At 39.6% G+C, this 15,232-nt stretch overlaps 1 protein-coding gene across 1 annotated transcript in view; it reads right to left on the bottom strand.

Annotated features, from left to right (window-relative positions):
- Positions 1 to 15,232, bottom strand: part of sepsecs (Sep (O-phosphoserine) tRNA:Sec (selenocysteine) tRNA synthase) — a 39,368-nt gene that overhangs the window by 17,488 nt on the left and 6,648 nt on the right. Inside the window, exon 5 of the mRNA XM_084108153.1 lies at positions 362 to 515. Within this exon, the coding sequence (XP_083964279.1) occupies positions 362 to 515 (154 nt within the window). The remainder of the gene's footprint in view (positions 1 to 361; positions 516 to 15,232) is intronic.

Raw genomic sequence — 15,232 nt, 5'->3', positions numbered from 1 at the left:
AACTTCTCACGATTCGTTAATCCCGAAAGCTGTTATAGTAAAAACGTACAATAGCTGTAATAGTAAAAGTTTTCGAGAGAGTTCCACATGTAATGCTAGATATTTCATATGCAAGCATGTCAGCCAATCACAGCAGTGGGCGTTTACACTGAAGTCTCACAGCAGACACGCCCCTTCAAACTGAGCGTTCAAATCAGAGGCTAAAATCAGGCTAGGAAATATGCCTTTTATTTATAAATTATAACAACTTTTGATCTAAAAAACATACCAACATTATAAGGGCACCCCAGGAAACATTCTAAAATAAAAAAATAATCCATGCAATGGGACCTTTAAGATTTGTTTTAGTAAAGAAACTGACCTGTCAGGGACACGTGGCGCAAAACAGGATGTTGTGGAATGGACACAGAGGATGTTTTTAGCACCCAACTCCTCAATCTTCCTCTCCACTTCCTCCATGTTTGTTCTCAGCTCATCTCCTTCCAAGACATTCTCTATCACCACAGGTTCAAACCCTTTCAAAAGTTGGAAAACATTTGATGTACTTTTGTGAAAAGAGTTCATTTTAAAATAATTTTCTACACTAATATAAAGGAAAGCACCATGAGGGTCAACTGTGACTGTGACATATTCGGATCCCACTTTATATTAGGTGTCTTTAAGTACAATGTACTTATTCTGATCATGTTGTACTGCAGAACGCTTTTGATGCTACTGAGGGGGATACGGATAAGGTTAGGGAGTGGACTAAGGGAAGGGTCAAAAGTGTAATTGTAGATGCAATTACAGAAATTAATTACAGCTGTAATTACATGTAGGTTTTTTTTTTTAATATGTGCAAAGTAAAAACATGTATGTACACAATAAGTGCATTGTATCAAATTATTAATTTAAATCTTATGACACATTAGGTAAAGACCCTTAATATAAAGTGGGTCCTAATGGGTTACACTTTATTTTAATGTTCCTTGTTACAGTGCAATTATACATTTAAGTACTGAGTTATATTAATTAAATACATGTACTTACTATAGGGTTATGGTTAGGATTTGGGTTTGGTTTGGGGTTAGTTGCATATAATTATGCATAATTAGGGGCCAAGCACCGAAGGTGCGGAGGCACCTATTGTATCTGTTCCGTTTCTTATTATTATTATTATTATTATTATTATTATTATTATTATTCTTCCGCCATGGGAGTCTATGGCAGCCCATAGAACCGATTGCGGGAAAGTTGTTTTGGTTTGACATTCTGATAGAGGACCGTCTCAACATTAAATACACCAATTTTGGTGTTTCTAAGTCATTCCCTCTAGCGCCACCACCTGTCCAAAGTTTCACTTTTATTTTGCTAATAACTTTTGAACCGTAAGGCCAATCAGCGAAATTCTTTTTTCCTCTGATTCCTGAGCTCATGGCGATTCGATTGCACCCTATGACGTCATTTGCCGTCATAAAAATATGGCCGCCATCTTGAATTTTCAAAAAAAGCTACTTTTTCGAACTCGTCCTAGACGGTTTGTCCGATTTGCACGAAAATTGAACCAGATCATCTTCAGGTAGTGCTGACAAAAAGTTATGGAATTCAAATGGATTCGTCAAACCGTTTTCAATAAACGCACAAATACATTTTACGTAGCGCTAGCAAAAACAGTCGTAAGGCCGTATCTCCGCAACGGTTTATCGTATTCAGACCAAACTTGGTACTTGTACTCACAAGCATGACCTGAGGCTACATGCTGTGTTTCGGCGCAGCGCCACCTACTGGTCCGGAGATATGAAAAATGGCTATTTTTGCTTATAACTTCTGAACAGTTTGTCCAAAAATCATAAAATTGGTCTCGTTAGATTCAGGGCAACATGCCGAGTCGACTGATATCCAATTTGACCATATCGGTCATTTTGGCTGTCGGCCATTTTGAATTTTGTGCTAAAATTCTGTATTTTATGAACGCATGAACGGATTGTTACGAAACGTGGTATGGGTCATCAGCACAATGCCCTGAATGAGCCTGAGAAGTTTCGAAACAGCGCCACCTAGTGGTGAATTTTTTTTTCCAAATGCTTATAACTTTGGGTGTGGTCGACTTATTTTCACGAAACTCATCTTTTTAGACTCCTGAATCGTTGCCGAGTCCTACGATACCAAACATGCTAGGTTTCGCCTTACGGTTTGTGTAGCGTTGTGATTTAGCGCTTAAAAAACATTTGGCTATATCTTTGAAACCGCTAGTCCGATCGAGACGAAACCACCGTCAGAAGTTTGGAAACATAGGTTGATAGCTATATGCCAATGCCCAAATGCGAAAATATTGATGTTTAGGGGTACTAATTTCCAATCAAAGTCATGTGTCAGTCATTTTTTTCGTGTTTTTTCATATAAATGTCTATAACTCCGAAGCGAATTGAGATATTTTCACCAAAATTGACACACATATGTATGGGCTCACTCTGAGGACACGTAAAAAAAATTGTGGGACTGAGCCTCTTGGTGGCGCTTTAATTGAACAAAATATGAAATTCCCATTGACTTCAATACAGTTTTGTGAAATAAAATGCTATACTAAACAAATGCATTGGTGTAATATTACGAAACTCAGATTGTGTCATCAGCACCATCCCCTGAAGGCAACCAAAATATTTCAAGACAGCGCCACCTAGTGGTCAAAAGTTATAACAAAATTTCCAAAAAGGCTAATAACTTTTGAATAAATCTGGCTATTGAAATTCCACGGTTCTTAATAGATTCCTTGGGTCAAGCCGAGAACATAGATACCAAGTTTTCCTTATTTGGCCAAACTTCCTGTCCGCCATCTTGATTTTCATTCAAAACCTACTTTTTCGAACTCCTCCTAGACCGTTTGTCCAATTTTCACCAAAATCGAATCGTATCATCTCCAGACTGTGCCGACAAAAAGTTATGGATTTCGTGTCGATTGATGAAACCGTTTTCGTATAGCACAGCAGCAAAGTTGAGGCATGATGCCAAAATGACTATTCAGGCTTTATATCTGCAATGCCTCGACATATTGACACAAAACTTTGTATGTGTCACTGTCTACTTACTCTGACCACACCACATCAATTTCGTAACAGCGCCACCTTTTGGTCAAAAGTGACAATCCATTAAATCATATTTTGAATCACTTTTTACATGATTTTTCAGCCATTTCGCCTAAAATCCTCTTTAAATGTCTTTAATTGCTCATTGTTGCAGTTGGTCTGACACTTTCAGACATTTTGGCATGTCTTGTCGTCTTATTCTGCTTGGCCCCGGTAATTGCTGCTTGCAGCTATATTTATTAGGGGCCAAGCACCGAAGGTGCGGAGGCACCTATTGTATCTGTTCCGTTTCTTATTATTATTATTATTAGGGGCCAAGCACCGAAGGTGCGGAGGCACCTATTGTATCTGTTCCGTTTCTTATTATTAGGGGCCAAGCACCGAAGGTGCGGAGGCACCTATTGTATCTGTTCCCGTTCTTATTATTATTCTTCTTCTTCTTCTTCTTCTTCTTCTTCTTCCGCCATGGGAGTCTATGGCAGCCCATAGAACCGATTGCGGGAAAGTTGTTTTGGTTTGACATTCTGATAGAGGACCGTCTCAACATTAAATACACCAATTTTGGTGTTTCTAAGTCATTCCCTCTAGCGCCACCACCTGTCCAAAGTTTCACTTTTATTTTGCTAATAACTTTTGAACCGTAAGGCCAATCAGCGAAATTCTTTTTTCCTCTGATTCCTGAGCTCATGGCGATTCGATTGCACCCTATGACGTCATTTGCCGTCATACAAATATGGCCACCATCTTGAATTTTCAAAAAAAGCTACTTTTTCGAACTCGTCCTAGACGGTTTGTCCGATTTGCACGAAAATTGAACCAGATCATCTTCAGGTAGTGCTGACAAAAAGTTATGGAATTCAAATGGATTCGTCAAACCGTTTTCGATAAACGCACGAATACATTTTACGTAGCGCTAGCAAAAACAGTCGTAAGGCCGTATCTCCGCAACGGTTTATCGTATTCAGACCAAACTTGGTACTTGTACTCACAAGCATGACCTGAGGCTACATGCTGTGTTTCGGCGCAGCGCCACCTACTGGTCCGGAGATATGAAAAATGGCTATTTTTGCTTATAACTTCTGAACAGTTTGTCCAAAAATCATACAATTGGTCTCGTTAGATTCAGAGCAACATGCCGAGTCGACTGATATCCAATTTTGCCATATCGGTCATTTTGGCTGTCGGCCATTTTGAATTTTGTGCTAAAATTCTGTATTTTATGAACGCATGAACGGATTGTTACGAAACGTGGTATGGGTCATCAGCACGATGCCCTGAATGAGCCTGAGAAGTTTCGAAACAGCGCCACCTAGTGGTGAATTTTTTTTTTCAAATGCTTATAACTTTGGGTGTGGTCGACTTATTTTCACGAAACTCATCTTTGTAGACTCCTGAATCGTTGCCGAGTCCTACGATACCAAACATGCTAGGTTTTGCCTTACGGTTTGTGTAGCGTTGTGATTTAGCGCTTAAAAAACATTTGGCTATATCTTTGAAACCGCTAGTCCGATCGAGACGAAACCACCGTCAGAAGTTTGGAAACATAGGTCGATAGCTATACGCCAATGCCCAAATGCGAAAATATTGATGTTTAGGGGTACTAATTTCCAATCAAAGTCATGTGTCAGTCATTTTTTTCGTGTTTTTTCATATAAATGTCTATAACTCCGAAGCGAATTGAGATATTTTCACCAAAATTGACACACATATGTATGGGCTCACTCTGAGGACACGTAAAAAAAATTGTGGGACTGAGCCTCTTGGTGGCGCTATAATTGAACAAAATATGAAATTCCCATTGACTTCAATACAGTTTTGTGAAATAAAATGCTATACTAAACAAATGCATTGGTGTAATATTACGAAACTCAGATTGTGTCATCAGCACCATCCCCTGAAGGCAACCAAAATATTTCAAGACAGCGCCACCTAGTGGTCAAAAGTTATAATAAAATTTCCAAAAAGGCTAATAACTTTTGAATACATCTGGCTATTGAAATGCCACTGGTCTTAATAGATTCCTTGGGTCAAGCCGAGAACATAGATACCAAGTTTTCCTTATTTGGCCAAACTTCCTGTCCGCCATCTTGATTTTCATTCAAAACCTACTTTTTCGAACTCCTCCTAGACCGTTTGTCCGATTTTCACCAAAATCGAATCGTATCATCTCCAGACTGTGCCGACAAAAAGTTATGGATTTCGTGTCGATTGATGAAACCGTTTTCGTATAGCACAGCAGCAAAGTTGAGGCATGATGCCAAAATGACTATTCAGGCTTTATATCTGCAATGCCTCGACATATTGACACAAAACTTTGTATGTGTCACTGTCTCCTTACTCTGACCACACCACATCAATTTCGTAACAGCGCCACCTTTTGGTCAAAAGTGACAATCCATTAAATCATATTTTGAATCACTTTTTACATGATTTTTCAGCCATTTCGCCTAAAATCCTCTTTAAATGTCTTTAATTGCTCATTGTTGCAGTTGGTCTGACACTTTCAGACATGTTGGCATGTCTTGTCGTCTTATTCTGCTTGGCCCCGGTAATTGCTGCTTGCAGCTATATTTATTATTCTTCTTCTTCTTCTTCTTCCGCCATGGGAGTCTATGGCAGCCCATAGAACCGATTGCGGGAAAGTTGTTTTGGTTTGACATTCTGATAGAGGACCGTCTCAACATTAAATACACCAATTTTGGTGTTTCTAAGTCATTCCCTCTAGCGCCACCACCTGTCCAAAGTTTCACTTTTATTTTGCTAATAACATTTGAACCGTAAGGCCAATCAGCGAAATTCTTTTTTCCTCTGATTCCTGAGCTCATGGCGATTCGATTGCACCCTATGACGTCATTTGCCGTCATAAAAATATGGCCACCATCTTGAATTTTCAAAAAAAGCTACTTTTTCGAACTCGTCCTAGACGGTTTGTCCGATTTGCACGAAAATTGAACCAGATCATCTTCAGGTAGTGCTGACAAAAAGTTATGGAATTCAAATGGATTCGTCAAACCGTTTTCGATAAACGCACGAATACATTTTACGTAGCGCTAGCAAAAACAGTCGTAAGGCCGTATCTCCGCAACGGTTTATCGTATTCAGACCAAACTTGGTACTTGTACTCACAAGCATGACCTGAGGCTACATGCTGTGTTTCGGCGCAGCGCCACCTACTGGTCCGGAGATATGAAAAATGGCTATTTTTGCTTATAACTTCTGAACAGTTTGTCCAAAAATCATACAATTGGTCTCGTTAGATTCAGGGCAACATGCCGAGTCGACTGATATCCAATTTTGCCATATCGGTCATTTTGGCTGTCGGCCATTTTGAATTTTGTGCTAAAATTCTGTATTTTATGAACGCATGAACGGATTGTTACGAAACGTGGTATGGGTCATCAGCACGATGCCCTGAATGAGCCTGAGAAGTTTCGAAACAGCGCCACCTAGTGGTGAATTTTTTTTTTCAAATGCTTATAACTTTGGGTGTGGTCGACTTATTTTCACGAAACTCATCTTTGTAGACTCCTGAATCGTTGCCGAGTCCTACGATACCAAACATGCTAGGTTTCGCCTTACGGTTTGTGTAGCGTTGTGATTTAGTGCTTAAAAAACATTTGGCTATATCTTTGAAACCGCTAGTCCGATCGAGACGAAACCACCGTCAGAAGTTTGGAAACATAGGTCGATAGCTATACGCCAATGCCCAAATGCGAAAATATTGATGTTTAGGGGTACTAATTTCCAATCAAAGTCATGTGTCAGTCATTTTTTTCGTGTTTTTTCATATAAATGTCTATAACTCCGAAGCGAATTGAGATATTTTCACCAAAATTGACACACATATGTATGGGCTCACTCTGAGGACACGTAAAAAAAATTGTGGGACTGAGCCTCTTGGTGGCGCTATAATTGAACAAAATATGAAATTCCCATTGACTTCAATACAGTTTTGTGAAATAAAATGCTATACTAAACAAATGCATTGGTGTAATATTACGAAACTCAGATTGTGTCATCAGCACCATCCCCTGAAGGCAACCAAAATATTTCAAGACAGCGCCACCTAGTGGTCAAAAGTTATAACAAAATTTCCAAAAAGGCTAATAACTTTTGAATACATCTGGCTATTGAAATGCCACTGGTCTTAATAGATTCCTTGGGTCAAGCCGAGAACATAGATACCAAGTTTTCCTTATTTGGCCAAACTTCCTGTCCGCCATCTTGATTTTCATTCAAAACCTACTTTTTCGAACTCCTCCTAGACCGTTTGTCCGATTTTCACCAAAATCGAATCGTATCATCTCCAGACTGTGCCGACAAAAAGTTATGGATTTCGTGTCGATTGATGAAACCGTTTTCGTATAGCACAGCAGCAAAGTTGAGGCATGATGCCAAAATGACTATTCAGGCTTTATATCTGCAATGCCTCGACATATTGACACAAAACTTTGTATGTGTCACTGTCTCCTTACTCTGACCACACCACATCAATTTCGTAACAGCGCCACCTTTTGGTCAAAAGTGACAATCCATTAAATCATATTTTGAATCACTTTTTACATGATTTTTCAGCCATTTCGCCTAAAATCCTCTTTAAATGTCTTTAATTGCTCATTGTTGCAGTTGGTCTGACACTTTCAGACATGTTGGCATGTCTTGTCGTCTTATTCTGCTTGGCCCCGGTAATTGCTGCTTGCAGCTATATTTATTATTATTATTATTATTATTATTATTCTTCCGCCATGGGAGTCTATGGCAGCCCATAGAACCGATTGCGGGAAAGTTGTTTTGGTTTGACATTCTGATAGAGGACCGTCTCAACATTAAATACACCAATTTTGGTGTTTCTAAGTCATTCCCTCTAGCGCCACCACCTGTCCAAAGTTTCACTTTTATTTTGCTAATAACTTTTGAACCGTAAGGCCAATCAGCGAAATTCTTTTTTCCTCTGATTCCTGAGCTCATGGCGATTCGATTGCACCCTATGACGTCATTTGCCGTCATAAAAATATGGCCGCCATCTTGAATTTTCAAAAAAAGCTACTTTTTCGAACTCGTCCTAGACGGTTTGTCCGATTTGCACGAAAATTGAACCAGATCATCTTCAGGTAGTGCTGACAAAAAGTTATGGAATTCAAATGGATTCGTCAAACCGTTTTCAATAAACGCACAAATACATTTTACGTAGCGCTAGCAAAAACAGTCGTAAGGCCGTATCTCCGCAACGGTTTATCGTATTCAGACCAAACTTGGTACTTGTACTCACAAGCATGACCTGAGGCTACATGCTGTGTTTCGGCGCAGCGCCACCTACTGGTCCGGAGATATGAAAAATGGCTATTTTTGCTTATAACTTCTGAACAGTTTGTCCAAAAATCATACAATTGGTCTCGTTAGATTCAGGGCAACATGCCGAGTCGACTGATATCCAATTTGACCATATCGGTCATTTTGGCTGTCGGCCATTTTGAATTTTGTGCTAAAATTCTGTATTTTATGAACGCATGAACGGATTGTTACGAAATGTGGTATGGGTCATCAGCACAATGCCCTGAATGAGCCTGAGAAGTTTCGAAACAGCGCCACCTAGTGGTGAATTTTTTTTTTCAAATGCTTATAACTTTGGGTGTGGTCGACTTATTTTCACGAAACTCATCTTTTTAGACTCCTGAATCGTTGCCGAGTCCTACGATACCAAACATGCTAGGTTTCGCCTTACGGTTTGTGTAGCGTTGTGATTTAGCGCTTAAAAAACATTTGGCTATATCTTTGAAACCGCTAGTCCGATCGAGACGAAACCACCGTCAGAAGTTTGGAAACATAGGTCGATAGCTATACGCCAATGCCCAAATGCGAAAATATTGATGTTTAGGGGTACTAATTTCCAATCAAAGTCATGTGTCAGTCATTTTTTTCGTGTTTTTTCATATAAATGTCTATAACTCCGAAGCGAATTGAGATATTTTCACCAAAATTGACACACATATGTATGGGCTCACTCTGAGGACACGTAAAAAAAATTGTGGGACTGAGCCTCTTGGTGGCGCTATAATTGAACAAAATATGAAATTCCCATTGACTTCAATACAGTTTTGTGAAATAAAATGCTATACTAAACAAATGCATTGGTGTAATATTACGAAACTCAGATTGTGTCATCAGCACCATCCCCTGAAGGCAACCAAAATATTTCAAGACAGCGCCACCTAGTGGTCAAAAGTTATAACAAAATTTCCAAAAAGGCTAATAACTTTTGAATAAATCTGGCTATTGAAATGCCACGGGTCTTAATAGATTCCTTGGGTCAAGCCGAGAACATAGATACCAAGTTTTCCTTATTTGGCCAAACTTCCTGTCCGCCATCTTGATTTTCATTCAAAACCTACTTTTTCTAACTCCTCCTAGACCGTTTGTCCGATTTTCACCAAAATCGAATCGTATCATCTCCAGACTGTGCCGACAAAAAGTTATGGATTTCGTGTCGATTGATGAAACCGTTTTTGTATAGCACAGCAGCAAAGTTGAGGCATGATGCCAAAATGACTATTCAGGCTTTATATCTGCAATGCCTCGACATATTGACACACAACTTTGTATGTGTCACTGTCTCCTTACTCTGACCACACCACATCAATTTCGTAACAGCGCCACCTTTTGGTCAAAAGTGACAATCCATTAAATCATATTTTGAATCACTTTTTACATGATTTTTCAGCCATTTCGCCTAAAATCCTCTTTAAATGTCTTTAATTGCTCATTGTTGCAGTTGGTCTGACACTTTCAGACATGTTGGCATGTCTTGTCGTCTTATTCTGCTTGGCCCCGGTAATTGCTGCTTGCAGCTATATTTATTAGGGGCCAAGCACCGAAGGTGCGGAGGCACCTATTGTATCTGTTCCGTTTCTTATTATTATTATTATTAGGGGCCAAGCACCGAAGGTGCGGAGGCACCTATTGTATCTGTTCCCGTTCTTATTATTATTATTCTTCTTCTTCCGCCATGGGAGTCTATGGCAGCCCATAGAACCGATTGCGGGAAAGTTGTTTTGGTTTGACATTCTGATAGAGGACAGTCCCAACATTAAGTACACCAATTTTGGTGTGTCTAAGTCATTCCCTCTAGCGCCACCACCTGTCCAAAGTTTCACTTTTACTTTGCTAATAACTTTTGAACCGTAAGGCCAATCAGCGAAATCCTTTTTTCCTCTGATTCCTGAGCTCATGACGATTCGATTGCACCCTATATCGTCATTTTCCGTCATAAAAACATGGCCGCCATTTTGAATTTTCCTAAAAAGGTACTTTTTCGAACTCGTCCTAGACGGTTTGTCCGATTTGCACGAAAATTGAATCGGATCATCTTCAGGCAGGGGTGACAAAAAGTTATTAAAATCTTGTTGATTCGTCAAACCGTTTTCGATAAACGCTCGAACAAATTTTACGTAGCGCTTGCAAAAACAGTCGTAAGGCTGTATCTCCGCAACGGTTTATCTTATTCAGACCAAACTTGGTACATGTACTCACAAGCATGACCTGAGGCTACATGCTGCGTTTCGGCGCAGCGCCACCTACTGGTCCGGAGATATGAAAAATGGCTATTTTTGCTTATAACTTCTGAACAATTTGTCCAAAAATCATAAAATTGGTCTCGTTAGATTCAGGGCAACATGCCGAGTCGACTGATATCCAATTTTACCATATCGGTCATTTTGGCTGTCGGCCATTTTGAATTTTGTGCTAAAATTCTGTATTTTATGAACGCATGAACGGATTGTTACGAAACGTGGTATGGATCATCAGCACAATGCCCTGAATGAGCCTGAGAAGTTTCGAAACAGCGCCACCTAGTGGTGAATTTTTTTTTTCAAACGCTTATAACTTTGGGTGTGGTCGACTTATTTTCACGAGACTAGTCTAATTAGTCTCCTGAAACCTTGCCGAGTCCTACAATACCAAACATGCTAGGTTTCGCCTTACGGTTTGTGTAGCGTTGTGATTTAGCGCTTAAAAAACATTAGGCTATATCTTCGAAACCGTTTGTCCGATCGAGACGAAACCATCGTCAGAAGTTTGGAAACATAGGTCGATAGCTATACGCCAATGCCCAAATGCGAAAATATTGATGTTTAGGGGTAGTAAAATTCAATCAAAGTCATGTGTCAGTCATTTTTTACGTGTTTTTTCATATAAATGTCTATAACTCTAAAGCGAATTGAGATATTTTCACCAAAACTGACACACATATGCATGGGCTCACTCTGAGGACACGTAAAAAAAATTGTGGGACTGAGCCTCTTGGTGGCGCTATAACAGAACAAAACATGAAATTCCCATTGACTTCAATACAGTTTTGTGAAATAAAATGCTATTTTCATTCACAATCTACTTTTTCGAACTCCTCCCACACCGTTTGTCCGATTTTCACCAAAATCGAATCATATCATCTCCAGACTGTGCCGACTAAAAGTTATGGATTTCGTGTCGATTGACGAAACCGTTTTCGTATAGCGCAGCAGCAAAGTTGAGGCATGATGCTAAAAGCATTATTCAGGCTTTATCTCTGCAATGCCTTGACATATTGACACCAAACTTTGTATGTGTCATTGTCACTTCACTCTGACCACATCACATCAGTTTTGTAACTGCGCCACCTATTGGTCGAAAGTGATAATCCATTAAATCATATTTTTATTTACTGTTTCTATGATTTTTCAGCCATTTTGCCTAAAATCCTCTTTAATGTCTTTAATTGCTCATTGCCGCAGTTGGTCTGACACTTTCAGACATGTTGGCATGTCTTGTCGTCTTATTCTGCTTGGCCCCGGTAATTGCTGCTTGCAGCTATATTTATTATTATTATTATTATTATTATTCTTCCGCCATGGGAGTCTATGGCAGCCCATAGAACCGATTGCGGGAAAGTTGTTTTGGTTTGACATTCTGATAGAGGACCGTCTCAACATTAAATACACCAATTTTGGTGTTTCTAAGTCATTCCCTCTAGCGCCACCACCTGTCCAAATTTTCACTTTTATTTTGCTATTAACTTTTGAACCGTAAGGCCAATCAGCGAAATTCTTTTTTCCTCTGATTCCTGAGCTCATGGCGATTCGATTGCACCCTATGACGTCATTTTCCGTCATAAAAATATGGCCGCCATCTTGAATTTTCAAAAAAAGCTACTTTTTCGAACTCGTCCTAGACGGTTTGTCCGATTTGCACGAAAATTGAACCAGATCATCTTCAGGTAGTGCTGACAAAAAGTTATGGAATTCAAATGGATTCGTCAAACCGTTTTCAATAAACGCACAAATACATTTTACGTAGCGCTAGCAAAAACAGTCGTAAGGCCGTATCTCCGCAACGGTTTATCGTATTCAGACCAAACTTGGTACATGTACTCACAAGCATGACCTGAGGCTACATGCTGCGTTTCGGCGCAGCGCCACCTACTGGTCCGGAGATATGAAAAATGGCTATTTTTGCTTATAACTTCTGAACAGTTTGTCCAAAAATCATAAAATTTGTCTCGTTAGATTCAGGGCAACATGCCGAGTCGACTGATATCCAATTTTGCCATATCGGTCATTTTGGCTGTCGGCCATTTTGAATTTTGTGCTAAAATTCTGTATTTTATGAACGCATGAACGGATTGTTACGAAACGTGGTATGGGTCATCAGCACGATGCCCTGAATGAGCCTGAGAAGTTTCGAAACAGCGCCACCTAGTGGTGAATTTTTTTTTTCAAATGCTTATAACTTTGGGTGTGGTCGACTTATTTTCACGAAACTCATCTTTTTAGACTCCTGAATCGTTGCCGAGTCCTACGATACCAAACATGCTAGGTTTTGCATTACGGTTTGTGTAGCGTTGTGATTTAGCGCTTAAAAAACATTTGGCTATATCTTTGAAACCGCTAGTCCGATCGAGACGAAACCACCGTCAGAAGTTTGGAAACATAGGTCGATAGCTATACGCCAATGCCCAAATGCGACAATATTGATGTTTAGGGGTACTAATTTCCAATCAAAGTCATGTGTCAGTCATTTTTTTCGTGTTTTTTCATATAAATGTCTATAACTCCGAAGCGAATTGAGATATTTTCACCAAAATTGACACACATATGTATGGGCTCACTCTGAGGACACGTAAAAAAAATTGTGGGACTGAGCCTCTTGGTGGCGCTATAATTGAACAAAATATGAAATTCCCATTGACTTCAATACAGTTTTGTGAAATAAAATGCTATACTAAACAAATGCATTGGTGTAATATTACGAAACTCAGATTGTGTCATCAGCACCATCCCCTGAAGGCAACCAAAATATTTCAAGACAGCGCCACCTAGTGGTCAAAAGTTATAACAACATTTCCAAAAAGGCTAATAACTTTTGAATAAATCTGGCTATTGAAATGGCACGGGTCTTAATAGATTCCTTGGGTCAAGCCGAGAACATAGATACCAAGTTTTCCTTATTTGGCCAAACTTCCTGTCCGCCATCTTGATTTTCATTCAAAACCTACTTTTTCGAACTCCTCCTAGACCGTTTGTCCGATTTTCACCAAAATCGAATCGTATCATCTCCAGACTGTGCCGACAAAAAGTTATGGATTTCGTGTCGATTGATGAAACCGTTTTCGTATAGCACAGCAGCAAAGTTGAGGCATGATGCCAAAATGACTATTCAGGCTTTATATCTGCAATGCCTCGACATATTGACACAAAACTTTGTATGTGTCACTGTCTCCTTACTCTGACCACACCACATCAATTTCGTAACAGCGCCACCTTTTGGTCAAAAGTAACAATCCATTAAATCATATTTTGAATCACTTTTTACATGATTTTTCAGCCATTTCGCCTAAAATCCTCTTTAAATGTCTTTAATTGCTCATTGTTGCAGTTGGTCTGACACTTTCAGACATGTTGGCATGTCTTGTCGTCTTATTCTGCTTGGCCCCGGTAATTGCTGCTTGCAGCTATATTTATTATTATTATTATTATTATTATTATTCTTCCGCCATGGGAGTCTATGGCAGCCCATAGAACCGATTGCGGGAAAGTTGTTTTGGTTTGACATTCTGATAGAGGACCGTCTCAACATTAAATACACCAATTTTGGTGTTTCTAAGTCATTCCCTCTAGCGCCACCACCTGTCCAAAATTTCACTTTTATTTTGCTAATAACTTTTGAACCGTAAGGCCAATCAGCGAAATTCTTTTTTCCTCTGATTCCTGAGCTCATGGCGATTCGATTGCACCCTATGACGTCATTTGCCGTCATAAAAATATGGCCGCCATCTTGAATTTTCAAAAAAAGCTACTTTTTCGAACTCGTCCTAGACGGTTTGTCCGATTTGCACGAAAATTGAACCAGATCATCTTCAGGTAGTGCTGACAAAAAGTTATGGAATTCAAATGGATTCGTCAAACCGTTTTCAATAAACGCACAAATACATTTTACGTAGCGCTAGCAAAAACAGTCGTAAGGCCGTATCTCCGCAACGGTTTATCGTATTCAGACCAAACTTGGTACTTGTACTCACAAGCATGACCTGAGGCTACATGCTGTGTTTCGGCGCAGCGCCACCTACTGGTCCGGAGATATGAAAAATGGCTATTTTTGCTTATAACTTCTGAACAGTTTGTCCAAAAATCATACAATTGGTCTCGTTAGATTCAGGGCAACATGCCGAGTCGACTGATATCCAATTTGACCATATCGGTCATTTTGGCTGTCGGCCATTTTGAATTTTGTGCTAAAATTCTGTATTTTATGAACGCATGAACGGATTGTTACGAAATGTGGTATGGGTCATCAGCACAATGCCCTGAATGAGCCTGAGAAGTTTCGAAACAGCGCCACCTAGTGGTGAATTTTTTTTTTCAAATGCTTATAACTTTGGGTGTGGTCGACTTATTTTCACGAAACTCATCTTTTTAGACTCCTGAATCGTTGCCGAGTCCTACGATACCAAACATGCTAGGTTTCGCCTTACGGTCTGTGTAGCGTTGTGATTTAGCGCTTAAAAAACATTTGGCTATATCTTTGAAACCGCTAGTCCGATCGAGACGAAACCACCGTCAGAAGTTTGGAAACATAGGTCGATAGCTATACACCAATGCCCAAATGCGAAAATATTGATGTTTAGGGGTACTAATTTC

This window comes from Abramis brama (genome assembly GCF_963993115.1).
Source record: "Abramis brama genome assembly, chromosome: 3".
Classification (NCBI taxonomy): Eukaryota; Metazoa; Chordata; class Actinopteri; order Cypriniformes; family Leuciscidae; genus Abramis; species Abramis brama.
The sequence above is the reverse complement of the archived record's forward strand: the minus strand, read 5'-3'. Positions and strand labels throughout refer to the sequence as shown.